This window comes from Lissotriton helveticus, chromosome 2_1 (genome assembly GCF_964261635.1).
Source record: "Lissotriton helveticus chromosome 2_1, aLisHel1.1, whole genome shotgun sequence".
NCBI lineage: Eukaryota > Metazoa > Chordata > Amphibia > Caudata > Salamandridae > Lissotriton > Lissotriton helveticus.
In genome coordinates, this window is record NC_136059.1 from 1400041184 (window position 1) to 1400063872 (window position 22689).

A 22689-nucleotide genomic window follows, 5' to 3' on the forward strand; every position below is an offset into this window, starting at 1 on the left:
CCGACTCCACCATCGCACCCCAACTCCGGAACATCATCAACGCCTCCTTCAACACCGCCACCTTCCCGGAGAGCTGGAAGCACGCCGAGATCAGCGCCCTCCTGAAGAAACCTACAGCGGACCCCACCGATCTCAAAAACTTTCGCCCCATCTCGCTCCTCCCTTTTCCTGCTAAAGTCATCGAGAAGATCGTAAACAGACAGCTGACCGCCTTCCTCGAGACGAACGGATCCCTCGACCCCTCGCAGTCCGGCTTCAGAGCCAACCACAGCACCGAGACCGCCCTCATCGCAGCCACCGACGACATCCGGACGCTGCTCGACAAGGGGGAAACAGTGACCCTCATCCTCCTGGATCTCTCCGCTGCGTTCGACACGGTCTGCCACCGCACCCTAGTCCAGCGCCTCAGCAACATCGGTATCCAAGAGAAGGCACTGGAGTGGATCATCTCGTTCCTCGCCGGAAGAACACAAAGAGTCCGCCTCCCCCCGTTTCGCTCCGAGGCCACCGAAGTCATCTGCGGCGTCCCGCAAGGATCTTCACTCAGCCCCACCCTCTTCAACATCTACATGAAACCTCTCGCAGCCATCGCACACCAGCACAACCTCAACATCATCTCATACGCCGACGACACCCAGCTGATCCTCTCCCTCACCAGAGACCCCGACACCGCCAGAACCTGCCTACACGAAGGGATGAAAGACGTCGCCGAGTGGATGAAGGACAGCCGCCTGAAACTGAACTCGGACAAGACGGAAGTCCTCATCCTGGGATCTTCGCCCTCCGCCTGGGACGACTCCTGGTGGCCCCCAGCCCTGGGCACCGCACCCAAGCCAACCAACCACGCATGCAACCTGGGCTTCATCCTGGACCCCTCCCTCTCGATGACCAGACAAGTCAACGCCGTCTCCTCATCGTGCTTCAACACCCTGCGTATGCTTCGCAAGATCTGCCGCTGGATTCCGACCGAGACCAGGAAGACTGTCACCCAGGCACTCGTCACCAGCCGACTGGACTACGGAAACGCCCTCTACGCCGGAACCACAGCCAAGCTACAGAAAAGACTCCAGCGCATCCAGAACGCCTCCGCCCGACTCATCCTGGATGTCCCCCGACACAGCCACATCTCCAGCCACCTGAGGAACCTGCACTGGCTCCCCGTCGACAAGAGGATCACGTTCTGGCTCCTCACCCACGCACACAAGTCTCTCCACGACCTGGGCCCCAAGTACCTCAATGACCGCCTGACCTTCTACATGCCCGCCCGCCAGCTACGGTCCACCAGCCTCGCCCTCGCAGCCGTACCACGCATCCGAAGAGCCACCGCCGGAGGAAGATCCTTCTCTTACCTGGCTGCCAAGACTTTGAACTCCCTCCCCATCCACCTTCGGCTGACCCAGGACCATCTCGCCTTCAGTAAACAACTCAAGACCTGGCTGTTCGAGCAGTAGCATACCCCTCCCCCCAAGCGCCTTGAGATCCTCCCGGGTGAGTAGTGCGCTATACAAATGGCATGATTGATTGATTGATTGATAGCACCAACTAATTAGTTTATCCAGGTAAGAGAACTAGTTCTTTGGCATGGATACTCACAAACATTTTCCCCCAGGAGCCAAAAAGTTTGGTCTGTGTTGTGACTGAGGGCCGCACTGATTGCAGTGGCTGTGTGTGAGGGGGGGGGGTTGGAGGTAAGGTGAGTGGGAGGAAAATGAAGCATATACATCAGTGGCTGAAGTGCACAATGAGAGACCTGGATTCACTTTCCCTCCTTTTTCTTTGTTATCATATGTAAGATCACCTTGAAACCCATGACTTAAGGATGTATGCTGTACAAAACCTTTTCCTGTTTGTGTCTGATTAAATAAAGTATAATGTTGTTCATGTATAGTAATAACCCAGGCCACCCAACAAGTGCACATAACTGACTTGCCTCTTATTTTACTATTGGTATTGTTGTCAGGGTGGTTGTGGGAAATTAATGTTTATAAATTCATTTTTGAAAACTACCACTTTAAAAACAATATACTCAATGCACTGTTATAATCTGATGTACTAAAGTGAAACGGTTCTGCATGTTAATAAAATATAATTTTACTGGAAGAGACTGTCATATTTTTACCCTTTTTCTGCACAATATCTTAAAGGTGTTGCTAAAGTTAAGCGGTGCAGGACTCCCTGTTACTAGTTTCTTTAACATCAATTAACCTTTAAATAAATACTTGCTTCATTATTTAACATCTTTTTTTAAGGTTTGGTGCTGAGTCAAGTACACAGCAGCCCAGTGCTTTAGTAGACATGGGGCCACATGCAAAGGTCAGGAGGGCCGCATGCGGCCCCTGGGCCATACTTTTAGTATCAGTGTTCTAGGGACTGCTGTCCCATCTGCTCATTTCCCCTCGCACATTCCTTCCCCTCTCACTGCAAGTGATGAAGTCAGCACAGCCTCAGAGGTCACACACTACGTCACCCATTAAAAAACTGCCGGTGCTCAGACCCGGTGGGACCTGCCACACTTAAAGTACTGCTTTTAGGGATTAATGGCATTTCACAACCATATCGTTTGATGTCATTTTAAACTACTAAGATCACTTTCACATCGTAGCCAGTCTATGTCCTGTGCACATTTGCATTAGAAGAATCGGCGCGCACAGGTCTATTCTCTTAGCATTTTGCGCTCTTTTACAAGCGAAGAGATTAATTTAATTTAGAATTTTAAATCATTCTACACGCACCGTGATCACGTTCATCATCGGAACCAGCCAGCTTACCGTGCACAATTCACACTGAATTGATTGTAATGCTGATTAAAAGATACTATGTACTATGTACTAACTTGGGCATCTCACGCTCTTTCACTAGCGCCGGCCTCTTCACCAGTTATTCACAACACCTTTGCGTCTCAGACTCTCCAGTCCTGCTCATGCCAGTTTTTAACCCTCTCTGTGAGTATCCACAGTTGTCAACGCATGGAATCTATGGCAGCCACCACAAGGTCATCAATATGGTCACCTACCTCACTAGTATCTCATCACTACTTGCGTAAAGGTGGCATTGGATTATTTATATAGCCTAATATGGGAACAACATGCATACATTAACTGACATCCCTTTCCCAATAGCTACAGTACTGTGCCGTGCCATTGATGTGATCCCCAACTATCAAGCACCTCACTTCAGTCATTGCTTTGAATCCAACCGAAAGGTGGACCATACTCTGCAAATCTCCCTTGATTCGGGTAGGTCCCCAGTTACCTTACCATTGAATTTTTCCCCCACATCCATCACACCATTCTAAATCCACCCATTTCTAATTGTACTGGCTGTCCCTTGATTCATCTAGTCCTGAGGAAGACCGTCTGTGTCCACTAGTCATTTACGCACGTTTCTGGGTCGAAACGTCAACATACTTTTGATAATCCTGACCCTACTCTCTCCACCCCACGCGAAGTGGAAATTTTAAATCCCAAGCAGTGTGTAGCTTCATGTACCTAGGGATGGATGTCCTTTGAATGACTAATTTCTAACAATTTGTGCAGCTGTGTATATATCTTGTTCAAATTTAGCACTTTTTTCGCACTTTTTTGCACCATATCACTTGCGCCGTTGGAACAAATTGTTTTTTCATGAACTTTGACAGCCTTCTAATGTCAGCTGGACACCATGAAATGTAAAAAATATATGGATTTCTACTTAAATACAAACTTTGTTTGATTTATCTTTGGTGTTTATTTCGTTTTGTGACTCATGTTGCCTTTTTCCTCCTTTTCGTTTCATTGTTTATTGCTGAAAGGTTTTGAGTATTTATGTTTTATTGATTATTATTCAGTACACCAGGAATTAACTCTGTACCTGTCAAGGTGCTCCAATCTTCACCGAGGCAGAAGTGACGAAGGCTCCCAATGCCCCTTCGCCGGTGCCCTCGCTCTAAATACCGAGCAAGTACACCAACAGAAGGGAAAGGGGAAGTGGAAGAGAAAGAAGAGACAACTCATTCTGACACTGTTCCTCTCGCTCGGCTCCCTGACTGTCTTCGTGTAGTTCACGGGAAGGAGGAAGATACCTAATGCACACAGGGACAGAAGATAAACAACTCTCTCCTAACACTCTAAACACCATATAAACCTTAACTGAGAGTATCCTAACAGTATAAGAAAGAGTTATGGCCCCTCTTCTATGATTTTCTTGTGTAGTAAACTGACTCCCAACAGCTGTAAATGAACATACGGAATTAGTCTTTGACTATGCAAGGATAGGGGAACATCACTGGCTAACAATACTGGAATGCATGGTACCTGTATATCTGACGGGAGTTCCGTTAAACCTACTGCAACAATGTATATATATCAGTTCCGTATCTGAAGCCAGGGGTCCCACGAAGGTTCCAATTACAGATAACAAACGTGCAAAAAGGAACAAGGAAGGGAAAAAATGGGGAGGAAGGAAAAGGAGAAACTCAAGGGTAGTCTCAGTCAAGTCCTTGCTGGGGGGGGGGGAAATAATGCTGCGGAGCTTGGCGAGATAAGCAATGCGTCTTACTTGAAGGTTGCACACTGTCCGTTGACTCTCGCTGCCCTTTGCACTTGCACGAGGTTCAGAACTTAACTGCCAGTTCTGGTTGCGACTGCTTCGATACGGAATTCACGAAAACGTCAGATACCTCTCTGCACGCTTCCGGGGATATCCGTCCGGGCTCTGGACTCGTCGGAATTACTCTCTAGTAGAGTCTAAGAAAACTATGAATTTCTTCCTACGCACTAGGATTAAGTGCGAAGGAAACGCGAACTCAACTACTCTCTCCGGAATTCAGTTGAAGTGCGCCGCGGAAAGCGCGCGCACCTGTTTTAACCATTAGTAATTGCTCAGGTGTGTTAAAAACGAACACTAGACTGCAAACAACTCGGTGGCCATCTTACTGAGTGCAATTCTTCACGCAAAGGTTTTCCCAAACATTTACCAAGCTAGGCTTGACAATAGTTCGGAACCTCCTCGTGACTTGATGTTTACTTTGACCCAATATAGAGGCAACCACCGGATTCCTGACAGTACCCCCTCTGAAAGACCGATTTATCGGTCCTGGCTTGTGGGGATGCTGTGAGTGAAATCTCTTCTGCAATTGAGGGGCATGAACATCTCTTGCCGGTTCCCAAGACCTATCCTCAGGACCATACCCCTTCCAGTCAATCAGGTAGTAAAGCTGTCCCCTAGTGTATTTGAAATCTAAGATGCCCTTTACTATGTACTCTGGATGCCCATCTATGACCAGGGGTGCTGGAGGTTTCAGTAACCTAGTGTGTGGTGCAGCTTTCTTCAAAAGCTAGACATGAAAAACTGGATGAATTCCTAGACCAGGAGGTAAATTAAGTCTCACTGAAACTGGGCCTAACACTTGGTCAATCCGATAAGGACCAACAAATCTGGGTTGAAATTTTCGATTTCCTTTCAAATGAAGATGACGAGAGGATAACCAAACCTGGTCCCCCACCCGGTATTCAGGGGCCTGTCTACGATGTTTATCTGCATGTTCCTTATAAAGCTCTTTTGCCTTTAACAAATTGTTTTCCGCTGACTTATGGATGGAAGTCAAGTGTCTCATGAGCCCCTCCACAGCTGGTACCTCTACATCAATATAAGTCTGAAATGGATTTGGATGTCGCCCATAGTTCAAGTAGAAGGGAGAATATCCAGTGGATATATTCTTAGCATTATTAAATGCTAATTCCGCCATCCACAACAACTTCGACCACTCTCCCCCTTGATCTAAAAGAAACGACCGAAGGTACTGTTCTAACTCTTGGTTCACACGTTCTGTCTGACCATCGGTTTCTGGGTGGTAACTAGTAGAATGTCTAACCTCCACTCCCAACCCTTGTAAGAATGCCTTCCAAAAATGGGACACAAACTGCGAACCCCTATCTGAAATGACTACCTTAGGGACGCCATGCAGTTTAACTATGTGTTCACTGAAGTGCTTAGCAAGCTCAGAAGCAGTGGGTATCCCAGTCAGTGGTACAAAATGACTCATTTTAGTGAAGGTGTCAACCATAACCAGAATAGTATTGTAACCTTGACTAAGAGGTAGCTCAACAATTAAATCCATAGGAACAGTATGCCATGGACGGGAAGGTGTGGGCAAAGGTTGCAATAACCCCTGAGGTGCCTGCCTAGCGGGTTTACTACGAGCACAAAGCTCACAAGTCAGAACATATTGTTTTACTTGGGAGGACATACCAGGCCACCAAACATAGCGCTGTAACAAATCTAAGGTTTTAGCGATGCCTTTATGCCCTGCCAAAGGTTGATCATGACATTCTTTCATAGCTTGATTCTGTAGAGCCTCAGTGGGCAAATACAAGGCGTCCTTGAAATAGGGGAGATAATTTTGTATTCTTCTCTCAGGCCCTTGCGAAGCCCAAAGTGCCATCGCCTCAGGAGATAGTTAATTTCGAATCTCCTCATACATGCTGTCTATGGACATGGCACACACAAACTTGGTCTCAGGAATGATTGGCTGAGGATCCACTGCATGTTCCTGCTCCTCCGTTAGAATCCGAGATAAGGCATCCGCCTTCCCATTTTTACTTCCGGGGCGGTAAGTAATTACAAAGTCAAAGTCAGCAAAGTATAAGGACCAACGAAGTTGCCTAGGGGTGAGTGTCTTGGCTGACTTCAAAAATTGTAGGTTCTTATGGTCGGAAAAGACTGTCACAGTATGCCTTGCCCCTAATAAGTAGTGTCTCCAATCTTCAAAAGCATCCTTGACTGCCAATAATTCCTTTTCTGCAATAGTGTAATTAATCTCGGCCACACTCAATTTCCTGGATCGAAAGGCCACCGGATGCAACTGTCCAGTTTCCTTGTGCCGTTGGGACAGGACCCCTCCGATAGCATGATCCGAAGCGTCTGCTTCCACAAAGAAAGGCTCCGCGGGATCAGCATGCAGTAGAATGGGAGCCGTGGTGAAACTCTTTTTTAGAAGGGCGAAGGCTTGCTCCGCTTCGGCTGACCATTGAAATTTCGCTCCCTTCTTGAGTAAACTTGTAATAGGTACAATTAATTGCGAGAACCCCTGAATGAAACGTCGGTAAAAGTTAGCGAAACCCAAAAATCTTTGAATTTCCTTTACGTTCTTGGGGGATGGCCAACTCTCCACTGCCAACACCTTCTTGGAATGCATGGTTATTCCCTGAGGGGAAAGAACAAACCCCAGGAACTCCACGCTGGGTGAGCTAAAGACACATTTTTCAAGCTTAACGTAGAGGTGATGGGAACGGAGACGACTAAGTACCATTCTTACATGCTCTGGATACTGCTGTGGATCTTGGGAGAAGATCAAGATATCATCCAAGTAAATCACCGCAATCTTATCAATGAGATCTCCCATCACATCATTGATGAAATGCTGGAACACAGCTGGAGCATTACAGAGCCCAAAGGGCATCACACAATACTCGAACAATCCAAATTGGGTTCGAAAGGCCGTTTTCCACTCATGACCTACCTTCATTCGAACAAGATGGTATGCCCCCCTAAGATCCAATTTCGTAAAGATTCGAGCTTCCTTTATCGGATCCAAAAGGACCGAAATCAATGGAAGAGGGTAACGATTCTTCACTGTCACTCGATTTAGAGCACGATAGTCTATACACGTTCTCAAAGTGCCCTCCTTTTTAGGAATAAAAAATAAAGGAGACGACACCGGAGACTGTGAAGGTCGAATAAACCCATTGGCAAGGTATTTATCCAAGTACTCCTTTAGATGGCAGTTCTCAGCCTCAGTCAAGGCATAAATGCGACTGCAAGGAAGGACGGATCCAGGTTCCAGATTTATGGCGCAATCATAAGGACGATGTGGAGGCAATTGCTCGGCTTCCGCTTCACTAAAGACTTCTTGAAAGTCTTGGTACTCTGCTGGAATCTCCACAGTACTTATCACTCCGATAGATTCGCCTCCGTAGGATAACAGGGACGCTTGAGAAGGTTCTCTTGAATCTTTAACTGCACAATAGCAATTTTCGGAACAAAAGGTTGATCTCATTTCCACAGTTCTGTTTTCCCAATCAATGGTAGGGTTATGCATCGCTAACCAAGGTAATCCTAGGATAAGTTCCAACGGCTCTGTGTGACTGATAATTGGACCAGACGATAACTTGGTACCGTCGACTGCACGCACCGGTTCACTTTTTTCTTTTAAAATAGCACAAATGCCCATGCGCTGAGCATACTTGAGATCACAGAAGTTGCCAGTAGCACCTGAATCAATCATATTAGCTCCTCCCAGAATCTGATGTTCACGGAATTTAATTGTCATGTGAAGAATCAAATGCGGAGCTAAAGTCTGCAAGGTATTAATTATTTGATGAGTTTCTGAGATCGTTTTGTCTTCTTGCGCCACCAGAGCGATCTCGTCTACTGGTGGTTTTGGGCGTTTCCCTTCACCGGGAACTTTGGCCTCTTTGGACACTCTTTAACAAAATGGCCACTGATACCACAGTACAAGCACAGCTTCTTAACCCGGCGTTGTTCCTTTTCTTCTTTACTTAGTGGCCCACGAACTGTTCCAATCTGCATAGGTTCCCCTTCAGAAGTAGATCCTGACGATTTTTCCGCTTCAGGGCGAGTTCTATCGAAACGAGGGATGTTCCACTTGGATTCCTTTCTTCTTTCTCCCTTCCGTTCCGACCAACGAAAATCTATCTCCAACACTAAATCTACTAGAGCAGATAATTCCGTTGGACGGTTGGGAATTTGTGCCAAGGTATCTTTGATTTCATCCCTCAACCCTCGATAAAAAAGGGCGGCTCGTTTCTCTTCGGGCCAATTAGTTTCAACTAAGAGCTTATTAAACTGTGTTAAATATGTCACCAAGTCCTTGGAACCCTGACGTAGTTCCAGCAGCTCATTATCAGTGGCCTGGGAAATTCTCCGTCTATCAAAAATTCTCAAAAATTGAGTTTTAAATAAGTCATAATCATACAGAAAGGGCTCATCCTTGGACACTAATGGCATTGCCCAGTTAGCTGCATCTCCACCCAAGTAAGACAAAATAAAAGCCACCTTAGATTTAGCATCAGGGAATAAATTGGCTCGACATATAAAGTGTAATGAACATTGTGTCAAAAAAAGTTGGGCTTTTTGTGGATCCCCATAAAACCTTTCTGGGGCAGCTAAAGGAATAATCGGGGAGACAGAATGTATAACCTGTGCTACCGCCTGCTGATTAGCTTGAAGCGAGGTGGGAATAGGAGGAGCAACAGGATTACCCAAAACCAACCCTTCAACCTTCTGTGTTAACAAATGTGTTTCCTGTCGTGAAGCGACTAACTCATGTCTCAAAGTCTTGTTTTCCTCTCTAACTGAACCTATTTCCTTCTGAATGCCCTCTAATATAGCACCTAACGCCTTTAGGTCTAAGCCTTCCGCCATTCTACCCGGGTGAAGAAACTACGTGGGCACTTCAATCTGTCAAGGTGCTCCAATCTTCACGGAGGCAGAAGTGACCAAGGCTCCCAATGCCCCTCCGCCGGTGCCCTCGCTCTAAATACCGAGCAAGTTCACCAACAGAAGGAAAAGGGGAAGTGGAAGAGAAAGAAGAGACAACTCCTTCTGACACTGTTCCTCTCGCTCGGCTCCCTGACTGTCTTCGTGTAGTTCACGGGAAGGAGGAAGATACCTAATGCACACAGGGACAGAAAATAAACAACTCTCTCCTAACACTCTAAACAACATATAAACCTTAACTGAGAGTTTCCTACCAGTATAAGAAAGAGTTATGGCCCCTCTTCTATGATTTTCTTGTGTAGTAAACTGACTCCCAACAGCTGTAAATGAACATACGGAATTAGTCTTTGACTATGCAAGGATAGGGGAACATCACTGGCTAACAATACTGGAATGCATGGTACCTGTATATCTGACGGGAGTTCCGTTAAACCTACTGCAACAATGTATATATATCAGTTCCGTATCTGAAGCGAGGGGTCCCACGAAGGTTCCAATTGCAGATAACAAACGCGCAAAAAGGAACAAGGAAGGGAAAAAATGGGGAGGAAGGAAAAGGAGAAACGCAAGGGTAGTCCCAGTGAAGTCCTTGCTGTGGGGGGGAAATAATGCTGCGGAGGTTGGCGAGATAAGCAATGCGTATTATTTGAAGGTTGCACACGATCCGTTGACTCTCGCTGCCCTTTGCACTTGCTCGAGGTTCAGAACTTAACTGCCAGTTCTGGTTGCGACTGCTTCGATACGGAATTCATGAAAACGTCAGATACCTCTCTGCACGCTTCCGGGGATATCCGTCCGGGCTCTGGACTCGTCGGAATTACTCTCTAGTAGAGTCTAAGAAAACTATGAATTTCTTCCTACGCACTAGGATTAAGTGCGGAGGAAACGCGAACTCAACTACTCTCTCCGGAATTCAGTTGAAGTGCGCCGTGGAAAGCGCGCGCACCTGTTTTAACCATTAGTAATTGCTCAGGTGTGTTAAAAACGAACACTAGACTGCAAACAACTCGGTGGCCATCTTACTGAGTGCAATTCTTCACGCAAATGTTTTCCCAAACATTTACCAAGCTAGGCTTGACAATAGTTCGGAACCTCCTCGTGACTTGATGTTTACTTTGACCCAATATAGAGGCAACAACCGGATTCCTGACAGTTCCCCACAGAACCCCATTCTCCACATTATTTTAATGAACACACCATGGCAGAGGAGGGCCAGAAGGGAGCACACTTCCCGTGAGGACGATGTGAGAGCACTCTTCCTCACGATGCGACAACGTCTCACATCAATAAAGACTCCATGAGAACAAAAATGGACTCCATTGCTCAGGGACTAGAAAGACAAAGTGGTAGAATTGGAGAAGCGGAGCAAAGGATCTCAGCATTGGAGGATGAAGCCGCGCGTAAGGAGGACCAAGTTAGCAATATGGAGCACATACAGAAGGACCTCAACATCATCTCCTACGCCGAAGACACCCAGCTCATCCTCTCCCTCACCAAGGACCCACACACCGCCAAAACCAACCTCCACAAAGGAATGAAGGCTGTCGCCGACTGGATGAGGAACAGTCATCTGAAGCTGAACTCGGACAAGACGGAGGTACTCATCCTCGGACCCACCCCCTCAGCCTGGGACGACTCCTGGTGGCCGACCACACTGAGAACAGCACCGACACCCACCGACCATGCACGCAACCTGGGATTCATGCTCGACTCCTCCATTTCCATGTCTAAACAGGTCGGCGCCGTCTCCTCCTCCTGCTACAAAACCCTCTGCATGCGCCGCAGGATCTACAAGTGGATCCCGACCGAAACAAGAAGAACCATGACACAGGCCTTCGTCAGCAGCAAACTGGACGACAGCAAAGCACTCTACGCAGGAATCCCAGCCAAACACCTACGACGACTACAACGCATCCAAAACGCCTCCCCCCGACTGATCGTCATCGTCCCCCACCGCGGCCACATCACCCCCCCACCTGAGAGACCTACACTGGCTCCCCGTCGACAAGAGGATCACCTTCAAGCTCCTCACCCACGCACACAAAGCACTCCACAATGCTGGACCAGCCTACCTTAATAGCAGACTCAGCTTCTACACCCCCACCGACCAGCTCCGCTCCGCCAGCCTCGCCCTCGCCGCTGTCCCCCGCATCCAACGAACAACCTCCGGCATCAGATCCTTCTCCTACCTCGCCGCCAAGACCTGGAACACCCTCCCTACCCACCTACGGCAGACCCAGGACCTGCTCGCCTTCAGAACACTCCTCAAGACCTGGCTCTTCGAGCAGTAGCGGCACTCCCTCCCCTCAGCGCCTTGAGACCCTCACAGGTAAGTAGCACGCTTTACAAGTACTTTCATTGATTGATTGATTGAAGGCCAATCCTATGAAGAACGAGGACCTCAAGGCACGCTCCCGGAGGAACAACGTCAGAATTCTTGGGGTTCCATAGACAACCAACCAAGGGAAAATGGAGTACGTGGAGCGGCTGCTCACCACTACTTTTGGACCTGATGCCTGCTCCTCATTGTTGATAGAGGAGAGGGCTCACCGCTCACTCATGGCTAGGCCCCCTCTGGGAGCTACATCACGAACCATTGTGGCCAGACTGTTCAAATACAAAGACCGCGACTCATCACTCCACTTAGCCAAGGAAAGATGTGCACTTAAGTTTGAAGGAAACACTATTGCCATATACCCTGACTTCACTCTGGCGGTCCAAGATGCTAGGAAGAAAATTCCTTCAGGTGAGAAAAATTTCCAGCAGGCCAACATCACGTACGCAAAGTTGTATCAGGCTCGCCTTCAAATTACCCATCAAGGAACGCAGCATTTCTTCACCAACCCACAACAAGACGCAGATTCCTACGGCGGCTTCTGCGTGGCTCACCCCGGGCGGAGCGGAGCTCGTCGGGGACCAAATCCCCATCCCCCATGTCAGTACTAGACTGATTGGCACCTCCTGCCCTGGGGGTGCCCTGGGTTGAGGAGCGGGAGGAACGACGGATTATTTGATGGAAGTTGTACTCCGCCTGTGCAAGTTCTTCAAATGTCTTACAACAACGTTGGACTGCCTCAATGAAACAACTCAGATGAATCACTTTAGGAACCAAGTACTGCTCCCCTTTGTGGAGACCCTTTAAAGAATAGTTATTACTGCTGCAGCAATGAACTTGTGAATATCACTGCTGCCCATGTGGGACCCCAACTGGATGCCCTGGAGGCCCTTGTTCACTTTAGGAGGACCAGTCCTGTCCTGTCCTGTGGCGACACCCTGGAAAGATACCCCGAAAACAGATCATTTATTTGTTTCTTTTTGTATCTCACTGCTATCACTATGTCTTCACCTTCCCCTATTTTCTTTTTCTTCCTTTCTCTTGTCCCCCCACAACATCAGAACCTGATTGGGCCATATTTTACCCTGCAAGATAATTTCTCTTCTGTCGCTTTTTGTATTATTCTCTTCTTTCTTTGTATTCTCTCTGTAACACCATTATGGGGACCGGAAGTTGGGCTGACGGCCCACATTGGAGCCACAGTGAAGGGATAGGTTTTTGTCTCCGGCGGGATTGGGATACCATTGTGGGAGGAGGGAGGGATGGGGTTGAAAAGAGTTGTTGATATGACACGATTTACAGCACGTTGAATGCCTGAGTTTATCCATTGCGAGCCCAGGATTATTTCCAGACCACGCTCTGCTATCAAAAATGTGTACAACCCTCACACCATGAAAGACAACCCATCATGCCCAGGATATAATTTTTTGCTGTGGAATGTGAGAGGGCCTGGGGGTCCATACAAGCACCAGCATATTTTACCTTATCTAGATAGACACAACATTCAGGTAGCCATGCTCCAATTGACACACATAGGCCCGGACGCCCTATTTCACATTTGCGAACCGTTGGGCTTCCCAAAGCTGCTTCTCCTCATATTCCACGTACTCTTGAGGCACCACCATCAGTATCAAACGAAATACACCCTTTGTCACGGTGCTCTCCCTGCAAGACCCAACAGGAATATACTGCATTGTGTGGGATAGATTGCCCACCCACTCGGTTACTTTGGTAAACTGCCATGGACCAAACATAGATGATGCTGCCTTTTTCATCCAGTTATGCGGACTGGTGGTAAATATAGGGTCTACATACGTCATTTGGGAAGGGGATTTTAATTTAACGCTTGATCCGCTACTGAATCGATCACATCCCCAGCCACAGCACAACACTAATGCCAGGTGCCACTTCCATGGCATCATCGGCGAACATTGCCTTTTGGATGCCTGGAGAACTAACCAACCCTCGGGTAAGGAGGGCATATTTTATTCCTCAGTGCATTCAAGCTGGTCACAGTTAGATTATTGGATCATATCTAGGAGGACACCTGGGTAACGCAGACACGACATCAGGCCCACATGTTTTCAGGCTACTCCCCGGTCTACTTGTGACTGTCACCACCACATTCCTTTCCTCTCTGCATGCTCTGAAGTCTTCCCTCTAATGTCTTGCTAGACACCCCATTCACTCAGCGTAACGTACAATCCGTCTCGAAGATGGAGACTGTATGGGAGGTCTTCAAGGTCACAATGCAGGGTATTTGTATAGCGAAGGATGGAGGCATACTGCCTGATATCTGCAAAAGCCTCAGGAAACTGGAGGCAGAGCTCAAAACTATGGAAGCACAGACTCAGTATCCCCACGTTGCCGATTTGAGGATGAAATTCAGAGAGGTGCTCATTGAATCTGAGAACACTGCTGAAAAACAATGCCTCTTTCACAGCAGATATCACCTAGCCAGGTGGAATGGAGAGGGAAAGCGACCTGGCAAGGCTTCGGCTGAACTGGTCCGGAAGCCTTGCTTTTTGATGCATACTGGAGGTCAGAGACTTGGAGGGTGCCTTGCAAAAAGATACAGAGGGAATTCTTCAGAGATTTTCTACACTCCATGCTTCCCTTTATACATCCCGGAGTTCCCAGCCCGTGGACATGGATGACTACTTGGAGGATGTTGCCTTGGGGTGGTTGTCAGATGCTCAATGCTAATTCCTGTCTGCTGCCTTCGAGGAAGAAGAGCTCAGAGCTGCAATTTTGCAGTTAAGGTTGATGTGTTCCCCTGGCCCAGAGAGCCTCCTGACCGAGTTCTATAAAACCTATGATGACAGCCTCATTTCTGTCCTGATGGTTCCATACGAGGAAGCTCAAAAGTCTGGTGCTCTCCCACCCACTATGCAGGAGGCTCCAATCATATCCCTCCTTAAATCGGGAAAGACGGTAGATGCTTGCGATTCATAAAGGCCCCTCTCATTGATAAATTGTGATGTAAAAGTTTTGGCTAAGGTCCTGGCTAACAGGCTTAACCTACTTAGGAGCTCTCTCTGGCATTGCCTGGTCAATCCGGGTTCATACCAGGAAGGGCAACACATAAACTCTTCACCCATTTTTCACTATTACAAGATATTAACCCAGATCCAGCTGCGTTGGCCATCTTTTTAAACGCCACCAAAACCTTTGATTCCCTGGAATGGGATTACCTACTGGCAATATTGAAGCGTATGGAACTCCCCTCACTTTTGCTCTTCTGGATTGGACTCCTTTATGGTCAACTGAAGGCAAGAATGCTGCTTACCAGGCATGCTCTCCATAATTTTCTATATCTCATGGCACTAGGCAGGAGTGTCGTTGTCCCCCCTCCTATTTGTCCTGGCGGTGGAAACACTGGCCGCCAAGCATTAGGCAGCATCATCTGGGATATATGATAGGATACCTGACCTGATACCTACTGGTGTCCCTTTACGCCAACGCCATAGCTATATATGTTGCATTCCCCAAGTGAGCCTGAACCCAAAACTGCAGGGAATTTATTAGCTATGGAGTGGGCTCTGGCATAACAGTCAATTGGGAAAAATCTCATATCTTCCCTCTCACCCCCAGCACTCCGCGATACATTCCGAATTTCCAACTGGGTTGGTGAAATTCAGAGTTCAAATATCTGGGTATAGTCATTTCCAGAGATAAGGAGGCACTAATCCGTGCAAACTATGGAACTGTGCTGGACACCCTGACAGACTCCATTACATGGTGGATCTCCATGCGAACGTCGCTAGGAGGCTTCTTAGCATTAATTAAAATGGTTATTTTACCCAAACTGCTCTATCTTTTTATCAATATTCCCTATTCTCCTGGTCAAAACTTTTTTAAACTTCGAAAAACACAACTTATTTACTTAACCTGGGGAAAGAAACAACCTAGGCTCCGATGGGATGTGCTGGTGCGGCGTTTTTCACAGGGAGGATTTGAAGCCCCAGATTTTGTACTGCACTTCCTTTGTGCCCAAGCACACTATGCAACTTACTGGTTCCGCCCCCCCTCCCCACATTCCACACTTAGCGATAGAGCAGGGATACACGGCTCCTATAGCGATGGCTGCCTTCTTGGAAACTCGTTCGCAGGAGACTGGAACCAATGCCACCACTGATGACTGCACTAGAGCTGCCTGGCAGGGCCTGGCCAGGAGGCTGAATACCCCTATGCTACATTCTCCGTTCCTGCAACTGTGTCACCATCCCAAACTCCCTGTGACACATGAAGTGGGCTGCCGTCAAATGCTGCTTAAAGTCAGAGTACACACATGGGGAGATATGTAAAGAGAGGGGAGCTTCCAGAACAAGAGTCTTTCTTCGAGGACAGGGAGCCATCCCCAGTGGAGAAATGCTTATATATACGGCTGAGACACATTGTCAAGGCGTTTACCCCTGATTTTCCCCCCAAGAGCCTTCGACAGTCACCCCGTTCACACACTATTGCAAACACCAAATCCCAACCATGTAGTTGCTACACTATACGGATGCACTCGATCAGGACAATACGCAGTGGCCAGGGCCCAGATGTACAATTTACTTACCTTTGGTAATGATGCATCTGGTAGAGACGATTCTAGCCGCAGATTCTTTCACGACCCGCCTTTCCTCTCCGTTCTGCGAGGACCCCTCTTTGGTCTTCTGCACTCGCCTGCCTCCAGGTGGTTGTTTTCTGCGAGTGCCTTTTCTTACTCCCTCCCTAGGGCGATGATAGTCTTGTTGTTTGCTCCATGTCTTCCCGATTGGTGCTTGGTTGATGATTTCGGGGGTGCTTCTGCGCCCCTGTACCCTGTTCTCCAGTGTGAGGTCTGCTTGTGCTCTTCTTCCTCTCGTTGATTGCACTTCTGGCCCCTTTGCAGTTCTGGGGGTTGAGGTCCCTTGGCCGGGTCTCGACCCTTAGCTCTTTCAGGAGATGTCTCTCCCTGTGGATGTTGTCTGGGGGTGAATTGTCATTCCTCTTCCGTTCTAGTCTTGATGCCCTTCTTGGTTCTAGGCTGTGGTTGCAGAATTTTTCATTTGCTGTGCAATTTTTCACATGCTTTCTGCCCCCTGGGAGGCTGTCATATTTGTTTGCGGGCTTGCTTGCAGTAGCTGTGCTCTCTTCTTTTCTTCCATGACTTTTGGTGCCATAGTGCCTGGCACTATTCTGGATGGTGCGGTTCCGCACAATTGGTTTCTTTCCTTTCTGTTAGCTGATTTTTTCACATACTGTTCCAGTATTCTCACAGTTTTTGTTGTGATGTCTCCCCGTTGTGGGTTGGAGAAGTTCTCAGAAGAAAACTGACGTAGGTGCGCTGGGGTGGGACTTATGTATCCTCGCTAATGTAACAAACGCGGACAACATCAGAGCGGAGTCACGTGGTGCCGTCCCCCCAGTGCGCAAGGATGATGTGGTAAAAAGTTTTCCGGATCCAGTCTCACGCCTGGGGATAATTCTATGTTAAGGAATCTGCGGCTAGAATCGTCTCTACCAGATACATCGTTAGCAAAGTTAAGTAACTCGTACATTAGGACTCAGGGCAGGGGCTAGGGCAGATCCTTAACCACGCACATGCCTTTTCCAATTATGCCGTTACAACTAAATTTGTTGTAAAGGCATGCATGGTTAAGATGTGGTTGTTGTTAATACCGCATTGTTTAGGCATGCGTGGTTGGGGATTACGTGTTTTCGACATACAACCATCCCCTGGTAGACACTGGAATTTGACCCTGGCGAGATCCGCAATCCTATGTGGGCCTAGGAAGGTATGTGTGTCATTAGGCTCCTGTTTAAAATGTCATGGTGACCTTTGATATTGAATCATGGTATGAAGACTATCTCGATGGTTCCATGCTCTGATAAGGCCATTCGGGACAACTGGGCCTCGGAGGTTTGGAAGCGGTTCATGTGCTATAGTCCTAGACGGTACATCTGGCGGTTTGGAATTTGGGACCCCAGCTGAGTCTTTCGCCATTGTGGGTACTGTGTTCTGCATTCGGGGAAGCTTGCATGCAGGCATCCGTCTTACCCCTTCTATTTGGTGATGTAGTTCTCTCTCTCTCTCTCTCTCTTTCTCTCCCTCTATCTCTCTCTCTCTCTCTCTCTCTCTCTCTTCTCTCTCTCTCTTCTTTCTCTCTCTCTCTCTCGCTCCCTCTCGCTCTCTCTCGCTCTCTCCTTTGATTTGCTTTGCTTTGCTCCGCTCCATCCTCCCCGTGACCGAGATAAGAATCGAGCCAATGCCCAGGTGCACACTGCCTCATGACTCAAGAAGACTTCTTCGAAGAAAAACAACTTGCACATATCCAGGCCCAACACTAGATGACCGGAGTATGCCCAGCGTTTGAATGTACAGCACTTCATGCCACAAACAGATGCTTACAGGGTAAATAACATTTTCTGTGTCGAACGAATATTATTCTCATACACAGGAAAAAAGAAATCCCTAACTGTGAATCTCTGATTTATTTGACAAAGTACTGTCAGGTATTACTTTTTTTAACAGTGAGAAGCATTGTTTAATCATCCAGTGTCTGTTCTATCACAGTCCCGAGATCGTGTGAAGAATGGCCTGAACAAGCTCTTGGAGACAAATGTTCTAGTTGACAAGATGAAATTAGAGCTTTCAGCTCTCGAGCCAGTCCTGCAACGAAAATCTGTTGATGTGGATGCCTTGATGGAAAAATTGTCTGTGGATCAAGAAAATGCTGACCAGGTACGTCATTCCTTTTGTAACAATGGTGTTATTATTATTAACTTTGTATGTTTCTCATACACTGTGAGTACATCTTCAAAAGAAATGTTTGGTGGAGAAGGGTTTTGGGTGACACGAGGGAAATAAGGAGAAAAAATTAATTGAATGTTTTCTGTATGTATAGTCAGTAAAGGCAGAGGTTAAATAAGAAAATACAGAGCGGTACATTTTTGTACCGGTATTTTACTCTGTATATTTGGAGGGTTATCATGATCATTGGTAAAAATACAAGCCTGTCTTCCACTAATACCCACAAAAATTGTGTTTAGATTGCCCAACCCTCACCGGCATTCTCAAAATCATACACTCTTTAAAGTTCATTCTGTTGGCCTCGCATGCTTTTGTGACAATTATACCCACTCTCCACTTTTCTCTTCTAATATAATGGCACTTGTTTTTAGAGGGCTAATAAGTGCTTGACAAAAAGTGGCAATCCCTGAGTTGTCAGTAATTCAAAGACACATGACTTCCTCTTACCTTTCAGAGCATGTGAAAGACATATTGTACAAGGAACATTGAACTACAGGTGTAGGCAAATAGAGGAACTTGAATACTAATTGTACAGAGTACTGGTAGTAGCTTCAAAGAGGATTAACCAGTTCTTGTCTTTAGTGTATGGAATTCAGTACCTTGCTCTGGTTTAGTTTTTAATGTATACATTATATTTTAGGTGACCATTGCTTGATGTAGATTACAATGGCATTCAAAGGCACACACACACATGCACACACGCGCACACACACACAAACACACTTTTAAGGGGTTTTAGTGCCAGATTTTTTATGTGGTATGAGCGTTTATGTGACATCAACCTTACCCCAAAGTGAAAGATTTCCATAATATTTAATTTAACAGTCATATTCTGACAATAGATTAAAAAAGCTTAGTCCAATATGTAGGTTATAATAATTGTTTATGTTTTTAGTAAGCAGAGACTAATGGCCCTAATCACAGGTAAATTTACACATATATATTTAGTATAGATAGGCGCTCCGGTGCCTACTCAACTCACGGGGTCACACTCTGCGACTCTGGGCAATAGCTTGCTTAATCTCCACTACGCCCCTCGCGGCGGGATGCCTGGCTTTCACCTTGTGGATACCCTGCCGGGGTATCTCACAGGGGAATACCAGGACGGGTTCCCTAAGCAAGCGCTTAGATACCGGGTCGGTGATTTGCGCTATATAAATACATGTACATTTACATTTACATTTATTAAGACATTTTAGTCCTTTTTTTTTCTTTTTACTATTCAGCATGTCCAAGCATTTTCAAGTGTAAAGTTACTCCAAGCTCTGAGAGCGGAAATATTTAAGACAGACGGTAAAGTTGCGACTAGTATTTAAATTTAAATATTTTAAATTATAGGAAAAATAATAAAGTGTGTTAAACTTTCAAAAAACTATTTGAATGTTAAATGTTATGTTACTGATATTGTTTGAGCTCACATACACCAGAACAGTTTCTTGGCGCTTGGATAACATTTTAGCTGCTAATAAGTCTTTGTCATATGCTTGTTTAAAAAGCCATATTTTTTCCAATTGCCTGAAGCTCATGTAGCTGGAGGTGGTTCTTATTGCAAGTGGTAGGTCGTTCCACATTGAGGGGGCCAACACAGATTCTGCAGCCACCAATTTTCTTCTTGTTAAATTTGGGGATGGATAAGAGGTTCATGTGGATGGATTGGAGGGTTCAGTTGGGGTGTATTTATGAACATGGGGTGTTATGAATGCCGGATTTCTTCCATAGAGGGATTTGAAAATGATGCAGCCTGTCTTAAAGATGGTCATTTGTTCTAGAATAATAATTTACAGTAATTTAAAATATTATTTAAAACCTGGAACAATTAGGATACAACTTTACAGCACACAATATGAATTAATGTATTAAAATCTATTTAATTCATTTTTTTAAATATATATTTTTAAAATTCACCCCTATAGTACCTTTTAATTTTTATTCAATAAACATTTGCTAATGAATATGTGTAGATGTAATTTATATTATGTTTTAGTTTTTTTTTTTACAAAAGTTTAAAAGTGTAATTGAAAATTATTTCTTTATTTATTTGTTCCTATTATTTTCTTTGGGTTATATTTTAAGTCTTTACCTCTAACATTATTTATTGAAATGTGCCACAGTAACTATGAGTGGCCAGATTTGGTGCTGGGCTTTCTTCAAGGGTGAATTGGAGTGCATTGACTACTGTTTGGGGCATTTTTGACTGTTGTCACTGTAGAAGTGTACTTGGTGGAATATCAATCGCCATATTTTTTGGTTGAGTATTTTTCCCTCCCTAAACTCATTTACCCTCCCTGACTCTGCCCCCAAACTCCTACCTAAACATCTCCCATTTAGGTGTAAGTATTTCCCATAGTCCTCCACTCCCACGTTTCCTTCCCACATGTACTATTAAAATGTATGGTTATATATTCAGAGGTGTCTGTCACTGTGGCAGAGATCTCTGCATAGAAGAAATAGGCGAGGCAGAGGTTTCACGTGAATAGCATTTTTCAGTATGTGAATAGTGCTATTGTAGTATTACTAAATGTACTACAAAGTGCAGTTTGTGACTAGACCCCTAAGTGAGAGAGTTGTCAACTGATATCTTGCCACATACGTGATGTACTGCTGTTGTGTTAAACATTGAAGATCCCTATTCCATTAATACCTATAGCTTCCTCTATATTTATAGCAACATCTGTTAAAAGTAACCCTCAATGCACCTGCATGTAAAGCACCATCCGGTTGCCAGTAGCCCTCACTGACCACCAGCATGTAGAGCACCATTTCTGTAATAATTTTATAATTCCTGACTCATTTATGTAGAGGCTGAGTCTAGCCAGTGAATAACATTGACTGCTGTGCACATCTATCTGTGTAGTTCCATTGAGCTCACCATGATCTTGAAGTGCTTGTTAAGTTGAATTCATCTCTCCCTCTTGGGAATGAACCATATAATTAACTCATTGGTGGGTAGTAAAGGGGACCAAGTTCATCGTGTGAGGGGGACCATGTTCTTTGAAAAATCTTTTTTTAGGTTTCACAAACCCTAATGATATACATATACAGTCAACAAGTCTAAAACATGTTAGGTAGGTAGAATAAAAATTAGAATTTAGTTTTAAAATACATTATCATATGTAAGATAGTTAACATTTAACAACTAACCATTATCGAAAACTACTTTACTAGTAATGTGCAAATGCAAGCCATAATATTCACAAAGTAGAAAAGAAAAGGAGCAAATATTGCTGATATAATAATCAATTTCTGGTTTGACGAATAGAAGCATGTTGGATTTTTGATAGAATTGAATGCTATATATATATATATATATATATATATATATATATATATATATATATATACATATCTCACAGAATGCTGTGCAATAAAAGATAAGCCTATGATATAAATGAAAACATGAGAGAATAAAACACTGATGTTATCTACTAGAAACATTAAAGTACAGATACAGCACCATGTGTCGGGCAGGAAAGTACATCCCGAAATATTGCTATAGGATTAATCGACTATAACCAAAATGCAAATCTCAGGCATTAAAGTGCTAAAGTGCATTTGCAATTTAAAAGCTTTATAAAATAAAAGATTACAAGTGCTACAAACTCTTAAGTTCCATTCTCCTTAATATGATGTACATATCACAGCCTCAAGGGCATTAGAAATCCAGACCCGTTCCCTTGTGAGTGATGTTTACTGCAAATAGGTATCTGCTTAGACTAAAAATTATTTTCTGTGATGTATCAGTTTTTAAAATTCTCAATGCTTCTAGATGTGTCCTGAATCCCATATTCCGACATATTGGTTTAATAATTTTTTTCCTAGAGATAACATAAGCTGGACAAAAAAATAACATGTGGGTATCATTTTCAGCAACATTTTGGGAGCACAGGGGGCAAAAACCTTCCCTGTCATCTGTTTTGCAACTGGTCCACTTTGATGTATTGTATTTTATCCATAGGACGTCGAAGCAGAACTTCATATATAGTGATTTGGCCATTGAAGGTTGTATTTCATGTAAATATTCCTCAAAGGCTGGGAAAGATTTGATGGATATAAACTGCGAAGTAAACCATCCTAT

General features: G+C 45.3%; 1 protein-coding gene across 1 annotated transcript in view; it reads left to right on the forward strand.

The window, feature by feature from the left end:
• LOC144818685 (dynein axonemal heavy chain 6-like) overlaps positions 1–22689 on the forward strand; it is a 1395111-nt gene that overhangs the window by 258533 nt on the left and 1113889 nt on the right. Inside the window, exon 11 of the mRNA XM_078676337.1 lies at positions 18378–18545. Coding sequence (XP_078532463.1) covers positions 18378–18545 — 168 coding nt within the window. The remainder of the gene's footprint in view (positions 1–18377; positions 18546–22689) is intronic.